Source organism: Chiloscyllium plagiosum, unplaced genomic scaffold (assembly GCF_037043375.1).
Source record: "Chiloscyllium plagiosum isolate Xiang-an unplaced genomic scaffold, Cpla_swu_hap1 HiC_scaffold_34, whole genome shotgun sequence".
Classification (NCBI taxonomy): domain Eukaryota; kingdom Metazoa; phylum Chordata; class Chondrichthyes; order Orectolobiformes; family Hemiscylliidae; genus Chiloscyllium; species Chiloscyllium plagiosum.
In genome coordinates, this window is record NW_028270172.1 from 18,167,801 (window position 1) to 18,183,388 (window position 15,588).

At 42.3% G+C, this 15,588-nt stretch overlaps 1 protein-coding gene across 1 annotated transcript in view; it reads left to right on the forward strand.

The window, feature by feature from the left end:
* Positions 1-11,894: 11,894 nt before the first annotated feature.
* LOC122564475 (sodium-dependent neutral amino acid transporter B(0)AT1-like) overlaps positions 11,895-15,588 on the forward strand; it is a 49,422-nt gene continuing 45,728 nt past the window's right edge. Inside the window, exon 1 of the mRNA XM_043719417.2 lies at positions 11,895-12,163. Coding sequence (XP_043575352.1) covers positions 11,962-12,163 — 202 coding nt within the window. The 5' untranslated portion in view covers positions 11,895-11,961. The remainder of the gene's footprint in view (positions 12,164-15,588) is intronic.

The window sequence follows — 15,588 nt, forward strand, 5'->3', positions numbered from 1 at the left end:
CAAATTGCCCTCACGTTATAGAATTAACCTCAGTTATTGAATAGCTGATGGATACAACTTGGGGCTTAAACAAAACTGCATGATTGTTTAGCAGTTGCTGTGCAACTTGCCAAGGTTACCAGGGACAGTGAAGGATTACTCCAGTGAGTTCATGATGTATTACTTCCCCTGAGGAACCCGACAAGAGAAAAAACATTTTTCTCAGGCTGTGAGTGGTTAGGATTCAGAATGCACTGCATGAGAGTGTAGTGGATGCAGATTCAATTGTGGCTTTTAAAAGGGCTTTGGATAACCACCCACAGAAAAAGACAGGCTACTGGAAAGAAGTGGGACAAATTCAGTCATGATCATATTGAATGATGGAGCAGACTTGAAGGGCTGAATGGCCTACTCCTGCTCCTAGTTCCTATATTTAAATGAATTGAGTCACTCTTGAAGGGCACTTCCACACACACAATGGACCAAATGACCTCCTTCTGTGCTGGAACTGTTCTGTGATTCTACATTCTGGTTAGTTAGTAAGATAGTCTGGTCTGACAGCATCCATGGGGAGAGAATAAGATAACATTTTGAGTCTAGATGACTCTTCATCACGGTAACGAAGAGTCATCTAGATTTGAAGCGTAAGCTTCCTGTCTCTCCATGGATGCTGTCTGACCTGCTGTGATCACCGGCCTTTGTTATTTTCAGTACAGATTCCAGAATCTGCATTAGTTTGTTCCTACTAAGATAGTCTGGTCATTGGGTCATTTACTTCAACATGGGCCACTTAGCATCACCACGTCACCTAATCTGCACATCTTTGGATTGTGGGAGGAAACGGGAGCACGTGGTCGGAACCCTCACAGACACAGGGCAAATGTGCAAACTCCGCACAGACAGTCACTCGAGGCAGGAATCAAACCCAGGTCTCTGGCACTGTGAGGCAGCAGTGCTAACACTGAGCCACTGCGCCACCCTGGGAGGTCACAATGATAAATGGGTGGATTCTGAGAAATGTAGTGTGAGGGATTTCGGTGATGACCACAGATTCCTAAAGCTAACATTAATAAGATGGTTATGAAGCCGAATGGGATTTTTTATTAGCTGAGGCATAGAATGTAAGAGTAGAGAATTTTTTTTTAAACAAAACACTACTCAGATCACAACCTGATTATTGTGTGCCATTCTGGTTACCTCATTACCGAAAGGATGTGATTGGGGGAATGTGAAGGAGATTCATGAGGGTGTTGCCACAACGAGGAAGTTTTGGGACTGGCTGGAAGTATTTTCCTTGGGACAGGGGAGGCTGAGGGAAATTTAATTGAGGTGTACAAGGTTGTGAGGGGCCTGCATAGAATAGATGGGAAGGACCTATTCCCCTTAGCAAAGGGGACAGTGATTAGGACCGTAGATTTAACATGATTGGTAGAAGGATTAGAGAGAAGACGAGGACAATTACTTCAACATTTGAAATTCACTGTGTGAATGGGTGACAGAGTCAGAAACTCTGAAATCATGTAAAATGAGGCTGGATAGGCACCTGAATGCCAGGTCAAAGCTCTGAAATCCTTTCAATGAAGAGACATGGGCGTCAATCATGAGAATATGATGGCAAAGGAAACCTCCAGGTTCTTCATCATGCTGGTTTTAACTCTCCAGAAAACTCACTTTAGTTCATCTTAGCAGATATTTAACGGGGAGCTGTCTCAGAATAAACAGCACTGGAGTGGTCAGTGCAAGTGATGAAAGGGCTGGCTATAAAAGAGCCTCATCTGCAGCTGCCTGGTCTAGATAGAGGCAAGCACTACAGTCCAGTTCCGTGATTTAAGGACCATATGCAGCAAGCTTGAAACATCCAACATGACCAGAGGAAGGACAGGGTAACTCTGTTAGGGAAATTTGCCCAGTAAAACAACATGAACTGCCAGTTCTGTGGAAGTCCATGTATCAGACTCTTCAGTCAGGAGTCACTGCCGATGGTGAAGTCACACACACCTTGGACATACTCAAATAATGAGAAGTTTATGACCACAAAGGCCAGAATTCTATTCTCTGCTCTACACCATTATCACTCCCTTTGACTCACCTCTTGATCTCTAATTTCCCTCACATTCTAACCTGCCCCTCATCTTCTCTTCTGTTCCACTTGCTCCCACCTATTACAAAAGCATAAAATGTATCACTTTTGCACCTTTCTCTTGAGTTTAAAAGGAAGAGTTATCGAACTGGAAACATCAGCTCTTCCTCCCTGCAGATGCTGTCAGATCTGCTGCATTCCTTTGGCCCTTTTAATGAGTTTGTGTTCTTGGGCATGGAATTTTAATGATTTCTGTACCTGAACCTCTCGTTGGATCTGCATCCTTTTTAGCTTTTCACATTCTGTCCTTTATAAGTTCAAACTGAATGGCCTCATTTTTGCCAATAGTGAAACCCACATCAGTTTTGTCCTTTGACTTTATCAATAATGCTACGCTTCTGTCCAGTATAATCATAGGATCACACAATATAGGACAGACCCTTTCACCCATCACGTCTCGACCACCAAAACTATGTTAAATCTACACTTCCCAAAACTAGGCTCATAGCCTTCGATAGAACATAGAAAAGTACAGCACAGAACAGGTCCTTTGGCCCACAATGTTGTGCCAAGACTTAATCTTAATGTAAAATATAAATATATAAATATAAATATAAAAAAATTAACCTACACACCCCTCAACTCACTGCTATCCATGTCATGTCCAGTAGTCACTTAAATGTCCCCAATGACTCTGCTTCCACCACCACAGCTGGCAACGCATTCCATGCATTCACAACTCTCTGCATAAAGAACCTACCTCTGATGTCTCCTTTATACCTTCCTCCTAATATCTTCAAACTGTGACTTCTCATACCAGTCAATCCTTCCTTGGGGAAAAGTCTCTGGCTATTGACTCTATCTATTCCTCTTTTTGTTTTGTACACCTCGATCAGGTCTCCTCTCTTCCTCCTTCTCTCCAGACAGAAAAGTCCAAGCTTATTCAACCTTTCTTCATATGGCAAGCCCTCCAGTCCAGGCAGCATCCTGATAAACTTTCCTTGCACCCTCTCCAAAGCCTCTGTATCTTTCCTATAGTCGGCTGACCAGAACTGGACACAATATTCCAAGTGTGGTCTCACCAGGGACTTGTAGAGCTGCAGCAAAACCTCGAGGCTCTTAAACTCGATCCCCCTGTTAATGAAAGCCAAAACACCATATGCTTTCTTAACAACCCTATTCACTTAGGTGGCAACTTTGAGGGATCTATGTACTTGCACATCCAGATCCCTCTGTTCCTCCACACTGCCAAGAATCCTGTCTTTAATCCTATATTCAGCATTCCAGTTTGACCTTCCAAAATGCATCACTTCGCATTCATCCAGGTTGAACTCCATGTGCCATTTCTCAGCGCAGCTCTGCATCCTGTCTCTGTCACGCTGCAGCCTGCAGTAGCCCTCTATATGATTGACAACACCTCCAACCTTTATGTCATCTGCAAATTTACTAACCCACTCCTCAACCTCCTCATCCAAGTCATTTATAAAAACTACAAAGAGCAGAGGCCCAAGAACAGAGCCTTGTGGGACCCCACTCAACACTGTCCTCCAGGCAGAATACTTTCCATCTACAACTACTCTCTGCCGACTGTCAGCCAGCCAATTCTGAATCTAGATAGCCAAATCTCCCTGTATCCCATACTTCCTGACTTTATGAATGAGCCTACCATGGGGAACCTTATCAAATGTCTTGCTGAAGTCCATGTACACTACATCCACTGCTGGACTGCCATCGACCTGTCTTGACACCTCCTCAAAGAACTCAATAAGATTTGTGAGGCATGACCTGCCCTTCACAAAGCCATGCTGACTAACTTTAATCACACTATGCTTTGCGAAATAGTCATAAATCCTGTCCCTCAGAATTCTTTCTAAAACCTTGCTGACCACAGACATAAGAAATGTCATAAGATGTTATGACAAACCTCATAACACCCCACCCCCACCCTCAGGGTGAAATCAATTTCCTCAAATCTCCTCTAAATCACCTAATTTCCTCCTTAAGCGTGTGCCCTATATTAACCTGTCAACTAAGGGGAATAGCTGCTTTCTATTCTCTCTGTCCATGTCCTGCTGTTCCAAAGAAAACAGCCTGAGCTTATCCAGCTCCTCTTCATTGCGAAAGCTCTCTATCTCAGGCAATATCCAGGTGAATCTCCTCTGCACCCTGCCTGATGCTATCACATCCATATTGTGGACATCAGAACCACACACAATACTCCCGCTGTGATCTAACCAATGTTCAGTATGGCTCCAACATAATCTCCCTGCTCTTATAATCAATGCCACAACTGATAAGGATACACCTCCTTCTTAACTGCCCTGTTAAACTGCCTTGCTACCTTCAGGGATTTGTGGACAAGTAGCCCCAAGATCCATCTGTTACTCTGAGTTTCCTAGTGTCCTACCATTCATTAAGTACTCCCTGGCCTTACTCCTTCTTCCCCAGTTCACTACCTCACATTTATCAGGGTTAAATTCCATCTACACTTAACTGCCATCTGACCACTCTTTTTATATCCTCTTATAATCTAAGACCTTCTTCCTTACTGTCAACCACCTGCCCCAATCTTTGTGTCATCCAGAAACTTAATTATCATTCCCCCATATTCTCATCTATATTGTTTTTATATATATCATAAATAATTCAGAATTCAGCATCGATCTCACCACTGCACATCAGGCTCCGGTCGCAGAGACAGCCTTCGACCACTACCTACTGTCTTCTGACACTAGGCCATGTTTGGATCCAACTTGCCAAGTTGCCATGGATTCCCTGTGCTTTTTTGTCAGTTCTTTGTCAGTTTCCCACGCAGGACCTTGTAATGATCTTGCTGAAGTCCATAAAAACCACATCAACGTTTGTCTACATACCTGGTCACCTCTGTGCAAAGTTCCACCAGATTTGTTAGGGATGACCTCCAAAAAGCAAATCCATGCTGACTATCCCTTGATTAATTCCCTCCTTCAGAATTTCCTCCAGTTGTTTCCCTAGCACTGCTGTGAGACTGAGTGGTCTGTGATTACCTGCTTTCTCTCCACCATCCCTCTCATAAAGTGGAACCACTTCAACTGTCCTTCAGCTCTCTGGTATTTCCCCCATGGCCAGAGAGAAAACTCTTTCAAAAAAAGTCAGTACAAGTGATCTTTTAAGAAAAATTGAGTGTTCATCCTATGGCACCAGTTTGACCTGTGGCAGAGGTAAATGATGCTTTTTTTCAGTCACTCGTGAGCTGTGGGTGTCACTGGCTGAGCCAGCATTTATTGCCCATTTGTAATTCCCCTTGAGAAGGTGGTAGTGAGCTACTTTCTTGAACTGCTGCAGTCCATGTGTTGTAGGTAGACCCACAATTAGGGAGAGAGTTCCAGGATTCTGACCCAGTGACAGTGAAGGAATGACGATATATTTCCAAGTCAGGATGGTGAGTGGCTTGGAGGGGAACTTATCGGGAATGGTGTTCCCATGTATCTGCTGCCCTTGTCCTTCTGGATGGAAGTGGTTGTGAGTTTGCAAGGTGTTTTAAACATGCACCTTATCCATGTGATAAAGTTCAAATAAAAGAAAACAGGGCTTCTGTTTATGAATAGCTGTTTTGAGTGTTTGAGTTTTTAATTTTTTTTTAAACCCGTCAGTGAAATATCTGAAGCTTGTTTGGAGGGGCTCAGATCTCAAGGATACTAGGGTACATTTTTAAAAAGTGTTGATTATTCTTGTAAATGTTTTACAGAGCAACATTATTAGTGCAGTTTAAAAAGAATGTAGATGGTTGAAGAGGATTTAAATTAGTTTACAAGCTAAACTTCAGAAGCATAGATTCAAGGGACTGCTGAGGCACTGAAAATGATTTCATGAGCTCAGTCGATGTGATTTGGTTAATCATTTACAGTAATCATAAGATAGAGTTTCATTTTCTTAAATTACGCTTAAGAAACCTTCGCCTTAAACAGATAAGAAAACTATATGGTCGCAATTTATAACTAAGTGTGGAAAGTCACTGAGTGAGCAAGTGAGTGAATAAATATGAGTTGTGAGTGAAAGTATGAGTGAATGAGTGAGTGAACGGATGAGTGAGTGAATGAGTGGATGAGTGAGTGAGTGAATGTATGAGTGAGTGAGTGTGTGAGTGACTGAGTGAATGAGTGAGTGAACGTATGAGTGAGTGAATGAGTGGCTGAGTGAGTGAGTGAATGCATGAGTGAGTGAGTGTGTGAGTGAGTGTGTGCATGAGTGTGTGAGTGAATGTGTGCATGAGTGAGTGAGTAAGTGCATGAGTGAGTATGTGTGTGAGTGAGTGTGTGTGTGAGTGAGTGTGTGCATGAGTGAGCGAGAGAGTGTGTATGAGTGTGTGTGTGAGTGCATATGTGAGTGTGTATGTGTGAGTGAGTGAGTGAGTAGTTACAGGTTGAGAGCAGACCCTCGCATTCTGTAGGAAACGGGACAGGTGGATGCAGTAGCTTTGTTCCTGGACTAGATGGTCAGAGACATTTGACAGAATGCGTCATTGCCAGAACTGAACAAGAAGCATCAAAGCTGTAGTTTAGCTGGCATTAGGAAAGACCCTTCCTGTCAGAGCTTTCCCACAGGCCCGCAGTCAAAATCCTTCCACATACTGCCCTCAAGGTGGCTGCAAAGAGACCTGAACAATCCCCAGTCACCAGTGAGCATGTTCTCATTTAAACATTTCTTCAAACAAGTTGTCTCATGGACTGTGTCCTCTCCCTTTATTACCCCCATCTAGAGTCTTGTTTTCATGGTATTCATTCCAATAAAGAGGATGTATTTCTGCTATTAAAACCTACCATTAACATTTACTCTTTACCATCTCTTCATTCCCACCATGCGGACTCCCTTTACCATGTGCTGTGAGGCACCTTCACCAACTCTTCCAGTTGCTTCTCTTCCCATAATTTTCTGCAGCATTAAAATCATCACATTCATTGCCACCTTCGATTCCCAAGATCGTATTAAACATTAACCCGTTTCTCTCCCAATAAATGCTGCCTCACCTGCTGGGTTTTGCTGGCATTTGTTGTTTGTATCTCTGATCTCCAGCATCCACAGTATGTTGCATTTATTTTAGTGAGGAAGTTGTTCTTGTTGAGCGTGCCTGTGCAAAGAGAGTCTGGAGAGAGATCCGATAGATTTTGTCAAGCTTCATCTCATAGCCCCGTGATGCAGGTCTCTCTGTTCTGGGGACTATTCCCATTGGCACACACTGAGGCAAACATCAGCAGTAACTTGTGGAAATTTGGTGAATGGCGCTCTTTCATCTGCCTGAAACTCTCAGGTTTTCTTGTGCAAAGAGTTGTCCTGTAACAAGTGGTGCAGGCTGGCACATTCCAAGGTCCCTGACTATGTGCTGAGGAGTGCACTATAGCTTACAGCAACTGCCACAATGGAAAGGATAAGTTGCTTTTTAACGCCTTTTAACAATAGTACACTGACGGGCTGAAAACTGCAGAACCCCTCAGTCTGTGTACTTGACAAAGAGCAAATATTGTGAACATGGTATTGAGGCATCTGAGAGTAGAACATGGCAGTTAGCAAGCAATTTATTTTGACTGCACATCTTGTCGTTTCCAACTTGAAGTGTTTTACCCTCAGACAGTATGCCTGATGTGAAGTGTACATTATCAACATCAAGAGTATTGAAACTATCATGGGGCACCTAACAGTGGAACATACTAAATGGACACAAATTAAAATTTGTTACAGATTCCATAATTTACAAGTCAAAATGTTCTGTAATGTACTTTTGCAAATTTTATCAATGAAGTATAGGTTTAGAAATTTGTTTTAACAATTTTCATGAGGCTTGGTATTTGCAACATTTGATCATGAACAACTGTTCCAATGTCCATTTTTTTTTATAATTCATTCTTGGGATGTGGGCATTACTGGCCAGACCAACATTTATTGCCTGTCCCTAATTGCCCCAGAAGGCAGTTAAGAGTCAAACACATTGCTGTGGGTCTGGAGTCACATGTAGGCCAGGCCAGCTAAGAATGGTGGTATCCTTCCCTCAAATACATTAGTGAACCAGATGGGTTTTTACAACAATCAACAATGGTTTCATGGTCATCATTAGACTCCTAATTCCAAAATTTTATTGGATTCAATTTCCACCATCTGCTAATTTGAACCCAGGTCCCTGGAACATTACCTGGATCTCAGGATTAATAATCCAGTGATAATATCACTTGGCCCCCACCTCTCTCTATATACTGTGGTGCACATTAAATTTAAACACACCAAAGAGGTGCATTGAGAAAAGACCATTGTCTAAATCCTTTCAGGATGTGCATATTTAACATGAAATGAAGATTGCACATATTGTCTATAATTGTAAATACAATAAGTAACAGCATAGGAAGAAACTGATTAGGTTTTACATCTTAAGTAATGTCAACTTTGTATGGTTATGTAATGTACCTTTATTAATCTTATGAATTAAGTATATTTTTGGAAGACAAATCATTGTTGTGATATAAAGAATTAATAATTACTAAACTCCTTGTTCGTTTGCATCATTGGGTGATGTCAGATCATACGTTGTTGGAACCTGAGAGAGAAAGATTCTGATGAAGTCCTACAGCTTTTAAAAGTACTATTTTAAAATAACTAAATCAAACAACATGAAGATGGACTGCCCTTAAAAAGCATGGTATCAAAAACCACCAGAGAATCTATCTCAGTGTCCATTTGAGAGAGAACATTCCAAAACGTGACTGATCCCCGTGGGGTGGGTTTGGGATCTGGAAATATTTCTGACTGCCATTTCCCTCCCCACCCCTTATTTTCTCATAATACAAAGTGAATCATTTCTATCTTCTCTGCTCAGCTTTACAATGACTTGTATATCTAACCTGTTGCCTTTAGAAAACAGGTATAACACCCTCTTACCTGCCATCATCAAAGCCACCTTAAGTTGCAAACATTCACAGATTGAGAAGGCGACATCATCAAGCTTCAACAATAATCTGCCACGCCTTCGTTTCAGTGTTTTTCTTACTACTGTGCTTGTTCTTTGTGCTAGCTACATTACCTGCACCTGCACCAAGGCTACTTGGACTTATCGTCCCTGGGTGACATGAGATTGCTAACTGGAAGATTCTCTTTTCAAATGCCTCTTCCTCCATCAATCTTATGGAAAATCCTTTAGATTTATAGAAGCCCTACTGTGTGGAAGTAGGCCAATCGGCCCATCAGAGCTGAAAATGTGTTGCTGGAAAAGCGCAGCAGGTCAGGCAGCATCCAAGGAACAGGAGAATCGACGTTTCGGGCATAAGCCCTTCTTCAGGAATGAGGAAAGTGTGTCCAGCAGGCTAAGATAAAAGGTAGGGAGGAGGGACTTGGGGGGAGGGGCGTTGGAAATGCGATAGGTGGAGGGAGGTCAAGGTGAGAGCGCCTCATCTTCTGCCTGGGAACCCTCCAACCACAAGGGATGAACTCAGATTTCTCCAGTTTCCTCATTTCCCCTCCCCCCACCTTGTCTCAGTCAAATCCCTCGAACTCAGCACCGCCTTTCTAACCTGCAATCTTCTTCCTGACCTCTCTGCCCCCACCCCACTCCAGCCTATCACCCTCACCTTGACCTCCCTCCACCTATCGCATTTCCAACGCCCCTCCCCCAAGTCCCTCCTCACTACCTTTTATCTTAGCCTGCTGGACACACTTTCCTCATTCCTGAAGAAGGGCTTATGCCCGAAACGTCGATTCTCCTGATCCTTGGATGCTGCCTGACCTGCTGCGCTTTTTCAGCAACACATTTTCAACTCTGATCTCTAGCATCTGCAGTCCTCACTTTCTCCTCAATTGGCCCATCAGGTCCGCACTAACCAAACAGTATCCCACCCAAACCCATCCCCCTACGCTATCCTTGTAACACTGCATTCCCCACAGCTAACCCACACAATGGGCAATTTAGCATGGTCAGTCTACCTAACGTGAACAACTTTGGATTGTGGGAGGAAACCAACACAGACATGGAGAGAATGTGCAAACTCCAAACAAGCAGTCACCAAGGGTGGAATCGAACCCAGGTCCCAGGTGCTGTGGGGCAGCAATGCTAACCACTGAGCCACCATGCCACTCCTCTTACTTTGTACATCTGTGGCATATGAAAACTGAAGGCACAACACAAGGCACCATAGAGAAAAGAAACGTCATAAGAAAGTGCAACCTCATTGGCCAGCTGTTCAAAGAGTCATACAGATGTACAACATAGAAACAGAGCCTTCGGTCCAACTCGTCCATGCTGACCAGGTATCCTAAATTAATCTAGTCCCATTTATCAGCATCGGCACATTTCACTCTATAACCTTCCTATTCAAATAACCATCCAAATGCCTTTTAAGTGTTGTAATTGTATCAGCCTCTACAAATGGGGCTCAGTGGTTAGCACTGCTGCCTCATAGCATCAGGGTCCTAGGTTTGATTCCGTGGGCAATTGTCTGTGTGGAGTTTGCACATTCTCCCCATGTCCGCATGGGTTTCCTCTGGGTGCTCTGGTTTCCTCCCACTGTCCAAATATGTGCAGGTCAGGTAGATTGGCCATGCTAAATTGCTCATAGTGTTAGGTGCATTAGTCAGAAGGAAATGGGTATGGGTGGGTTACTCTTCGGAGGGTCGGTGTAGACTTGTTGGGCTGAAGGGACTGTAGCCACACTGTAGGGAATCTAATCTAATCTGACTTCCTCTGGCAGCTCATTCCATACATGCACCCCCTTCTGTGTGAAAAAGTTGCCTTAGATCCCTTTTATATCTTTCCTGTCTCACCTTTAACCTATGCTATCTAGTTTGGATTCCCCTTTACTGGGAAAAGACCTTGACTATTCATCATACCCATGCCCCTCATGATTTAATAAACCTCTGTAAAGTCACCCCTCAGCCTCCAGGGAAAATAGCCCCAGTCTATTCACCGTCTCCTATATCTCAAACCCTCCAATCCTGGCAACATCCTTATAAATCTTTCCTGCCCCCTTTCAAGTTTAACGACATCTTTCCTACAGCAAGGAGACCAGAATTGAATGCAGCATTGTAAAAGTAGCCTAACCAATGTCCTGTACAGCTGCAACATGACCTCCCAACTCCTCTCCTCAACACCCTGATCAATAAAGGCAAGTGTACCGAATGCATTCTTCACCACCCTCTCTAACTTCGACTCCACCTTCAAGGAACTATGAACCTGCACTCCAAGGTCTATTTGTTTGGCAACAATCCCTTGAACTCTATCACTCAGATTTAATGCAGTGCTTGAAAAATGGAAGAGCTAGAATGCATCAGGATTTTTAATTCAATAAAACTGTACAATAAGAATTTATTTATTTTAATGCCCTTAACTTTTTATCAAGTTGATTATTTTACGTGGATCGCAGTTTAAGAATGGCATTACCAGTTGTAAAAGGAAGGAGTGGTTTAATTAAATGATCACACAGTAATGATATTCTCACTCTTTCCATTTTTGAAATGTTTGACCATCTAAAATGACATTCCAACATAAAAGTAACAATTTTACTGTTTCTCAGCCAGTGAAAGAAACATATGCAGCACAAAATTTCAAAATTAAAGCAGTGCTGAGGACAAAGATCTTTTATAAATTCTTCATTCCTAGGAAGCAGTCAACATTAATTGGTCTCCTGATACCAAACCTACAATTGAGGCTAAGAGCGGGTGATAAAATACATTAATAAGTTTCAAATTTACCTCGCGTAATCAAGCATTCTGCTGACACCACAATCTACAGTGTACACACTTTCAGGTGATGGTGCTGAAGGTTCAGTATAAAAGCATCTAGTCAACAGCAGCACCTTCCACTTTATTCAGACCCCCTTTGGCTGCCTGTTCTCAGTCAGGGACAGTGTGCGCTTGTGGTGTGCAGCGTTATCTGTCTCTGATCCACAATGCCAAGACTCGTTTTACCAAATCCTGGCTTGGAAGATCGAATTCTCTCCTATGAAGAGCTGGAGAGGAAGGAGGTAGAGGAAGTAGATGACCGACCCAAATGGGACAACAAAGCTCAGTACATGCTAACATGTATTGGATTTTGTGTGGGATTAGGAAATGTGTGGCGTTTCCCCTATCTGTGTCAGAGCCATGGTGGAGGTATGTAACATAACATAATCAGCAAAGGAACAAAGATAAGTATTTATATGGGCATTTTCTGCATTCGTTTCAATAAATTATAATCGCAAAAATGTGTCCATTAAATTGAACAGTAAGATACAGAGTGATAATAATTCTAAATTGTAAGATGGACATAAAGAGTTTATCACAAAGTGATTGCTATCCAGGGCAATTTTGCAGAAGTGTATAGAGTGCTAACATGTCCGAGTTCACTGGAATCTATTAATTTAGCAGCTTATGTTTCCAACTGAAAGATCAACTTCATTTTTTAATGGAACTCAGTCAGTAAGCTGCTTTTCCAGTACAAAAGTAACTCCATAAGGGATAGCATGAGAGTCGGGAGAAACAATTCAGGAGTTTGACTTTCTTAAGGTTTGATGGTGCTGCTCATAAGACTGTAAACAGCAAGGTTAAACATCTGTAATATTCCTGGTAATCTTAAAGATCTGCTCTGAATAGCCCAGTGAAATTTATTAATAATGCAAGAGGACAGAAAAGAAATATCTGATGTGTTTGCACGATGTTAAAGTGACTTGAAGGAACACTGTGCATCCAGATCAATCCCTAATGTGCCATCATTATGTTCCTGTGGTGTTTATATGTTGCTGCAATGGTCTTTATTTTGTGATGGACTGTTACCATAAAATTTCAAAATGACCCCAAATTAAAATACAAAGTACACTGATGTATGATTTTCAATTGAGTTTTACAGTAAAAGCTGATCCAAAAATGCATTTGTCTCAGTCAGCGGTCTGGCTGGGTGTTTACAGTTTGGTTATTAAGCAAAACAAAAACATGAACATTGTTGATTCAGGAACTGGCATCATCAAGAAGATGGACTAAAATTGACAAAGGGATCAGAATGTAAATAATTCTGGCAATTTCTGAACTAAAACCAGGCATCGATTTGATGGGCCGAATGACCCCACTATTTGTGCTGTAAATAATTCAGTCAGCTAGATTTTGTAGCCCTGACGATAATAGGGTTACAGGCAGAGGGAGTTATAAAATGTTACCAGCAGCTTCCCACTGCTTAGTCTCCCACACCTACGCTCACTGCAGTTGGAGTATAGCCTAACCATTGTTGGACAAATTAAGGTCCTTACAAGTTGTGCCACATCAGAGATTTGACCAGTGGCAGGAGATCTCCATGCCAATCATCCTCTCTATAGCTTTTGCCATGCTGGCTGGTCACAGGCTACAGGGTTCATCTAACTGGTCATCCCAGGCCCATTGGATGGTCTCTCCTCCACCCCAGTCCCCCAGTGACCTTTCTGCACTACCCCCTCATCCCACCCTCAACCAATCTGCTCCCTGTGACCTTTCAGAATGACCCTGGTGGCAACGCCCTTACTCTGACTCCAGCTCCTTGGTGTTGGAGCCTGCTGTATTTCCAGAAGTGTCCATAGCCCCTGGTGGCACTGTTATGGCCAGTAAGCTGTGAGCCATTTGAAGGCCAGCAACTGTCTGAGGCATGATCTCATGCCCCAGTGGGAGGCACATCCTGCCTGAAGCAAATCAATGTAGAGACAGCTGTAGAATGCCTATGGAAGAACCCACAGAGTAAGGGTGAGATCACCCCTGCCATTTTCACCTGAATGGTCAGATCACCATCATCCTGTAAAAGCTAACTCTATGACCTTAATATGAGGAGGTAGGAACTTCCTCATCAAGAAAAATTCCTTCCCACCTACTCAAGGAGCATCTCAACAGCAAAGCAAGAGTACTAAATGTCTTGTGTTTTTGCTCTGGTATTATTTAGAACTGAGTATACTTCTAGCATAGAAAAGATGGTTTAGTCTATTACGCCTGCACATTTTTAAACCTGAGAAATCTGGAATTAATTCTACTCTCATCCACGCTTTCTATAACGTCATATCTTTCTCCACTGCATGAATTTATCTAATTTAACTTCCAGCTCCAATTGTCCCAACATCAATCAGATCCTGTGAATAAGCAGAGACTTTGGAATTGTTTCCTAATTGCCACCACTTTTTTCTCCCCTGTTCGACTTTACTCACGCTGGGGTAGGGATCCTCAAGGACCAGTCACCCTCTTGCAGCTCAACTTGTGCACATTGTATTAGTGTATTTTCCAGCAGCAGTAAAAGCAAAGTCTGACTGTTTTCTTCCTCTGTCTGGTCAGGAGAAGCCTAGACCATATATTGGAATACTCCATCCCAGACCAACCAACTCAACACAATACACTGTCAATCTTGCTAACTTCCTGATCTGTCTTGTTCGTTTCCGCATTACACAACCTATTCAACTGTGGAAGCCATCATTCCGCAGACAACTTTCAACCTTTGCTGAATACAAATGGGCTGTTTTGGAGACTTACCCAAGGCTTTTTCTCAATTTCTGTTAATGAAAACTGTCCTGGGTTGTAACAACAATTTGTAGCAGAATGGAACTTTGAATTGTAATAAAGCCAGACTGTGTTACGCAGTTAATTTTTGTAAGCAAATGCAATTAATGCCTCAAAATTTAAATAACATAAAAGCAGAATACCCCACAGATGCTGGAGATCTGAAATTATGAAACCAACAACTTAATTAATTTAATTTTAATTAAACGTAATAATGGGATGAAGTGTTTGAAAAGCACAACAGACTGGCAGTAAGAGGGTTGACATTTTAAGGCCATAATGGGTCTTCTTTGGAATTCAAAAAAATCACACTGAACTCAAAATGTTAATCCTATTTCCCTCTCCACAGATGCTGCTGGATCTACTACAGTTTTCTGTCTCTATTTTAAAATTTAGGAATCACTCATTACTCAAGCTTTTAGCTGGAATTTCCATACTTGGGATAAGCTGCAACTTGTGGATAGTAACTGTGAGGCTAGTGGAATGCCTCAAGATACCAATTTGCTCCAGAAATAAATTCAAGGAAATATCAAAACGTCATGCTAGAAGATCATTTTTGTGCAGGGTGTGGGCATCACTCACCTGGTCAATAATTATTGTCAAAAAGTGAGGTGATGGAAAAGCACAGCCGGTCAGGCAACATCTGCGATGCAGGAGAGTCAATGTTTCGAGCATAAGCTCTTCATCAGGAACATTCCTGATGAAGAGCTTATGCTTGAAATGTGGACTCTCCTGCTCCTCAGATGCTGCCGGACCAACCAGCTGTGCTTTTCCAGCACCATACCTTTTGACTCTGATTTCCAGCATCTGCAGTCCTCACTTTCTTCAGGTCAATAATTATTGCCGATTCTTAATTGTCCTTGAGAAGGTGCTTAATGTAAAGGTAATGCAATGAAATGTGACAAAGTTTAGGATTAAAATGCATTTTTCAATCTTAGCAATGAACTTATCCATATGAAAGTATTTTGTATGCAATTTTAAGCAAGTTTAATAAAAGAGGTCTGATAGTGCTGCTAAATGAGGCATTTCCTATGGGT